Raw genomic sequence first — 6159 nt, forward strand, 5'->3', positions numbered from 1 at the left:
GAATTAGTATCTTCAAGTATTATTTCTTTTGCAACTTATTATATCACGTGGGAAATTCTAGGTTCATCCAAGTCAGTACATTATAATTATATAAAAGTCAGAGAGCATGAGGAGTGTACCACTTGGTTAAATTATGTAATCTTCTCTCCAAGATGAATTAATTATATTGGAGATTCTACCATGGTTGGTTACTAAAAATAATCACAATGAATATTTTTTTTCAGTCGTTAGATTTCTTTCTGTAAGATTTTAGACGTATATGTGTCTTAAAATTTTTTTTACTTTAAGATTCATCGCTTATAGTTTGATTATCGATATTCTTGGCGACACATTTTTTCGTTGACGCTCGGTCTCGTTGGTGAACGAGATGTATCCGCTTAGATATAAAATTAAACCGAAATGAATTGTTTCAATCAAATAAAAAACAATTTAATTACTTAAAAAAAGAAATAGTAAACAAATGCCAAACACACACTAAAAAGTCTCTTCTGTTCTTACACTCTGAATTAAACAACAATCAAATCCCTAAATTGAAAGCAAATTTAATCTTGTCAATCCCTCAAATCAAAAGAAAAATTCAATTTTATCGACGCTCAACACCGCCCCTCGATTATCTGCCTTACCCCGATTTTGCTGCCAGCTTGCTCTGAGTCCGACTCCTCCCCTTCCTTTCCCTTGCCTCCTGGCCTCATAGTTCGGTAAAGTCCACCGGGGTGAGCTCGAGGTTGTGGAGTGGCTTGAATCGAGCTTTCCTCGGTAGACTTTACCAAACTGTGAGGTTTGGAGGGAAATGAGAGAAAGGGAAGGAGTCGGGCTGGCGACAGAACTGGGGTAGGGTGTGCAATCGAGGGGCGGTGCTGAATGTCGACTAGATTGAAATTTTCTTTTAATTTTAGGGATTTGACGAAGATTAATTTTTTCTTTTACTTTGGGGGATTTAGTTCTTGTTAAATTAGGAGTGTACCAACAAAAGATGATTTTTAATTTTTTTAGTGTTTGCTTATTTTTTCTTTTCTTGAAGTAATTAAATTATTTTTTATTTGATTGAACCGGTGCATTTTGATTCAATTTAGTATTGAAGCGAATCCGGTTCGTTCACAGGCAAAACCAAGCGTCGATGAAAAGATGCATGGTCAAAAATATCAATAATCAAATTATGATGGGTGAATCTTAAGGTAAAAAAAATCTAAGACACATGTACAACTAGGATTTTATGTAAGTGGATCTAACGGCTAGTAAAAAATAATCGCAGTGGTTGTTTTTGTTACCAACCATGGTAGCATCATATAGATTGGGTGGTTATTAAAGTAAAATTACAATCTTTTAACCTTATCAAAGTAGGTCAAATTTAGTAAAAACGTTTTAGGAAAATGAAAATTAAATCAAAACTTTTCTTCTCACTTTTGTAGTAGTATAGATATATTTTATTGTACCAGAAAACATTACAAAAATGTGAAATGTATTGAATATGGAAAATTGGGTTTCTTGTGGCACTCCCTCTTAATCATGGTGCCAACACAAGATACTCTTGGCAGTCTTATTATATGATTTTGTTTCATGCAAAAAGAAAAAAGAAAAAAAAATATCTCTTAATAAAAATGGGTCCGTCCTAAGGAAGTAGAGAGTGGGGACATTTTCCTACGCTCGGCTCCTTTTTTTTTTAATTTGTAATTTTTTTAAAAAAATTTCCCCTTGTTCTTTTATGTTATCAAACCGATTCAAAAAGTATATCACGGAATTCAATCTTAACAAATGAAAATGGGTCGATCCTAAGGAGTTAGAAAGTGGAGACATTTTCCCTATTCTCGGCTCCTCTTTTCTTTTATTTTTAAACTTTTGCAATTTTCATTTTTTAAAAATTTGCCCCCTTTTCTTTTATGTTGTCAAATCGATCCAAAAAGTGTATCACATAATTCAATCGACACATTATGCCTTTTTAGATCCGAGTTCAATAAGGTCTCAGGTAATCCGATCGACACATTACGCAAAACGATTCAATCAATAGGTTCGAAAGTTAGTCTTTTTAATGTTTTCAAATTTGACCCGAATAATGTACTGCGTAATCTGGTCTACGCGTCATGCCAAATGATTCGATCGTTATAGTCGAATTATTTTTGAAAAATACTTTTACCTCAATTTTTATTTAGAAAATTTCGAAAAGGTTTCGTACTAGAAGTACTATAGATTACAATATATGTTATGTTCTTTGTCAAATTTTAGTTTGTGAGTACGACACTTTTTTCCTTTTTTATTTTTCTAATTTTCTTTCTTTTGTCCAGTATTAATAGAGTGGTGTAATCCAATTGATCCCACTGGATCAAATGCCAATCGCACTAATCTGTAACTTCCATGGGAGAGCCGGGAGATCTTTCCTATTCCGAATGGAGCACTCTTAATGCTCCAATGCGGAGATTGTCGAGTCATCGCTCTTGTTTCCTTGTCAGGTCAGATAACGAGCACCTACAGAGTCTTACAACCAAACAAGCTCGGGAAATCACTAAACGTGATTTGTACATTAAGAATTGTCCTTTTTTTTTTTACCCTAAATTTCTAAAAAACTGATATTAATGCCGAGAGAAATCATTTCACGGAAAACATTGCTCGATTGTCGTCGTCGAGACCCTTTACATAGAGGATGATCTTTCTCTGCTTGGTATGTAAGAGTTAGAGAGAGAGAGAGAGAGAGAGACCTTGAATCGGGCGAGGAGGGAAGAGAGACGTCAGCAGGGAAGGAGGAGTGAAGGAGATGAAAGTGCATGGCGGGATTCGATTTGATGACAGAAGAAGGGGAAGTGGGTGCAGGAGCTTGGAGGAGGAAGAAGACGGTGAAAGAGATGGAGTGGGTGGTTGGTCAATCAACTAGTCAATGCCATGTGATAATCCACATCAGCACCGTTACCCATTAACTGTGTCATGTCAGTCGGTCAGTTAATAATTTGACAGGATCAGTTATGACGGGATTGATTTGAATCAATGTACAAATTATAATCCTTTTTAAGTAATTTTTTTACGTGAAATAGATTTGATAAAATAACAAAATCATAATATATTTGGTACAATTTACCCTTATCTATTTTAGACATATGAAGTTTACAAAAATACCGTCCAATAAGTGAGATATTTTTTTAGTATATTATTATACTCTTAACAAATTATGATATTTAATATTATATTAACATCACAAATAAATGTTAAAAGTTTTGAAATGAAAGGTTTTCTTGATCGAAAAAAATACTAAAATTTCTCTAAAAAATAATAAAAAATTACATAAATTCAATAACTTCTCAACCTCTACATAACATGCGCGTCTGTACTTATCTTTTTTAATAAAAGTTTTGAATATGAGTTGGTTCAAAATGTTCGGCGCTTACTCCCTTTAAATAAAATCTCGGGTTCGAATATTGTAAATGGAGAAAATTCATGTTGAGAGAGCTTTACTCCTTAGTGGGCAGGCTCAACTCAAATTAGATTAGTTAGGGACCGTTGGACTTTTGAACCAGGGTTCACAAAAAAAATATATATATCACAACTTTTTGCTAATAAGCCCATGTAAAAGGATAATATAATATAGTTATTTAAAATAAAATATTTTCTTTCCCTCCATTTTCTTATTTAGGCATATGTTTATAATTCAAAATTCATCGTCCTAAAAAGTTTGATTATATTGTATACTGCATAGAGTCAAAGCCGGCTTTAAAACTTTTTGCGACTCAGGTCGGGGGGATTATTCAAGTTCCTCTGAGTTTAATATTCCCGAGAGGCATGGAGTGATGGTATTAAATCTAGCCGAGTGTTTGAAGTTTGGATTTAATGAATAATATGAACAAATCTTAGGATAGTATGCGTTGATATTAGGATATTCGTATATGATTGTATCTACATATCTCTTTCATGAGATTCAGTTTCAAATTTACAATTAACAGAAAATATTATTATATGGGGAGGCCGGAAGTGACCATCGAATTGGAATTTGCAAATAATGTCACTGCGCACAAATGCTTTTCTTGCGAGTTTTTCCCTATAAATAGGACATAGATTTGGAGAGCTTCCCATTCCTATGCAAATTAACATTTCAGCAGAAAAAAAAAAGGACTAAGTTGAGCTCTGCGCATGCTTGGGAAGACAATGAGCCCTCTTGCTTTTGCTGCTCTGGTCACTCTCCTTTCGGTAAAGGACTATATACATATAATATATATGCACAAACATATATAATTATATGACGATGTATTATTTTTTCCAGTGATATGTAATGTTATGTTTGACCTGCATACTACTTCAAATCTTATGAACTGCATCCTAGGATATAGACTAAGGAATGAACGGACTAATATTACGATATTTTTCTAGAGTTAGGGGAGACGATAAGGAATTTCATCAAAATTTGAACAACTGTATACAACTTTCTTTAAGACTTGAAAGTTTTGGGGGAGGCGATTGCACCCCTCAATCCTTCCTCGATCCATTCCCCGAAAATCCTCATGCCTAGCTATACTTCCTCGTAAAATTTGAACCAGTCAGCTATCTGGCCATGCTGAGGCACGACCAGGTAGTAATTTGTCAGGCATTCGTGAAGGAAAAGATACTGCACAAATTTCAATCTATTCATTCCATTGTGATATGAGGAGCATACTTAAGAAGCCTTTAGTGATTCTCTTGGAAATTTTGCAGGTAGCAACCACCGGGGGAGCTGCAAGGAATGACCCAGGAGAGTACTCGGTGGCGGTGATGAAGGATGAGCCAATGGTCGAAGCCCTCAGTGGACTTGTTCGAGGTCTCAACTCTCGAACCAAAGAAGGTCATATTCTTCCTCTACATGATCATTCGCATTCTCATCACCATCACGGGATGACCAAAGATTGCTTGACCGAAACTTCCGGTGATCAAGAGAAGTTTCCATCCGACCTCGAGCCCAAGGCCAAAACGTCAACTTATAGTGACGATTTCGAGCCAAGGCCAAGTGCCACTGATTACAGAGGTAAAGGTTACAGCAGCGACAATGTCAAGCTGACTGAAGAGCTAAAGAAGAAGGTCACTGACGACTTCGAGCCAAGGCCCAGTTTCACTGATTACAGAGGAAAAGGTTACAGCAACGACAATGCCAAGCTGAACCGAGAGGTGAAGAAGAAGCTCACGGGCGACTCCGAGCCAAGGCCCAGTATCACTGATTACAGAGGTAAAGGCTACAGCATTGACATTGTCAAGCTGAACCAAGAGGTGAAAAAGAAACTCACAGATGAGTTCGAGCCAAGACCCAGTGCCACTGATTACCGAGGTAAAGGTTACAACAATGATCGTGTCAAGCTAAACCAAGAGGTAAAGAAGATGCTCACCGACGACTTTGAGCCAAGGCCCAGTGCCACTGATTATAGAGGTAAGGGAAAAGAAAAAAAGTCGTACCCTGGAGATTTTGAGCTCAGCCCCAAAATATACCTCTACCAAGGTTAAAATTAATTTGCAATCGAGGATGCAGGTCTTGAAGTAGAAGTCAGGTGCTGTGATGTGGTATTGTACACCTGCGATGGCAGGATCAGGAATAAGCTTTGAGAGTTCTAGCTCTTGTGCAGCAATGTTGTCATCTGTCTAACTGTCTCTGTTCGTCAGTTTGATGATGTGTTTGTAAATCGTTCGGCTATTAAATTTTCACCTTGCTATGGTTGTTGCTTGTATTTGGACTTTCGGTTTGTGTCATTATAATCAAGAGATGATGTCCCATCTGATATGGTCATGGTCGATTTGACTTACAACTTTGTGCCAAATGCAAGTAGATCAAGCATAAACATGTAGGAGATCGATGATGCAACGTGCGCGGAGTGTATGTTTGCCGACTCCATTTGTAAACTGGACTTTCCTGAATCTTGACGGAATCACAAGTTACTTGATATCCGGAAAGATACAGGATCTAAAATCAGAGGAGAAAATGTTGAATGACTCTTCCTCACACTTTACACAGAATATAGTCCGGAACTTTATGAGCATGAGGATTGAGGATGGGGACGCAATCCTCGTCCTTACGATCTAAAAGATGTTGTTGAGATATGTTGTCCCACATCGAAAAATTGAGAAAGAAACTACAAGCTTATATGAGGTTTGGGTCCAGTAATCTATCAGCTTAAGCTTTTGGGTTGCAGATGGGCTCAAGTTCGTGTAGGCCCAAGTGAG

At 36.8% G+C, this 6159-nt stretch overlaps 1 protein-coding gene across 1 annotated transcript; it reads left to right on the forward strand.

The window, feature by feature from the left end:
• Nucleotides 1–4013: 4013 nt before the first annotated feature.
• Nucleotides 4014–5741, forward strand: LOC116202289 (organ-specific protein S2-like). Its single transcript, XM_031533793.1, has 2 exons — nt 4014–4167; nt 4669–5741. The coding sequence occupies exons 1-2, from the start codon at nt 4111–4113 to the stop codon at nt 5443–5445; spliced, it is 834 nt and encodes a 277-aa protein (XP_031389653.1). The 5' UTR covers nt 4014–4110; the 3' UTR covers nt 5446–5741.
• The last annotated feature ends 418 nt before the right edge of the window (nt 5742–6159 follow it).

The sequence above is a fragment of the Punica granatum genome, chromosome 4 (genome assembly GCF_007655135.1).
Source record: "Punica granatum isolate Tunisia-2019 chromosome 4, ASM765513v2, whole genome shotgun sequence".
Taxonomy (NCBI): Eukaryota; Viridiplantae; Streptophyta; class Magnoliopsida; order Myrtales; family Lythraceae; genus Punica; species Punica granatum.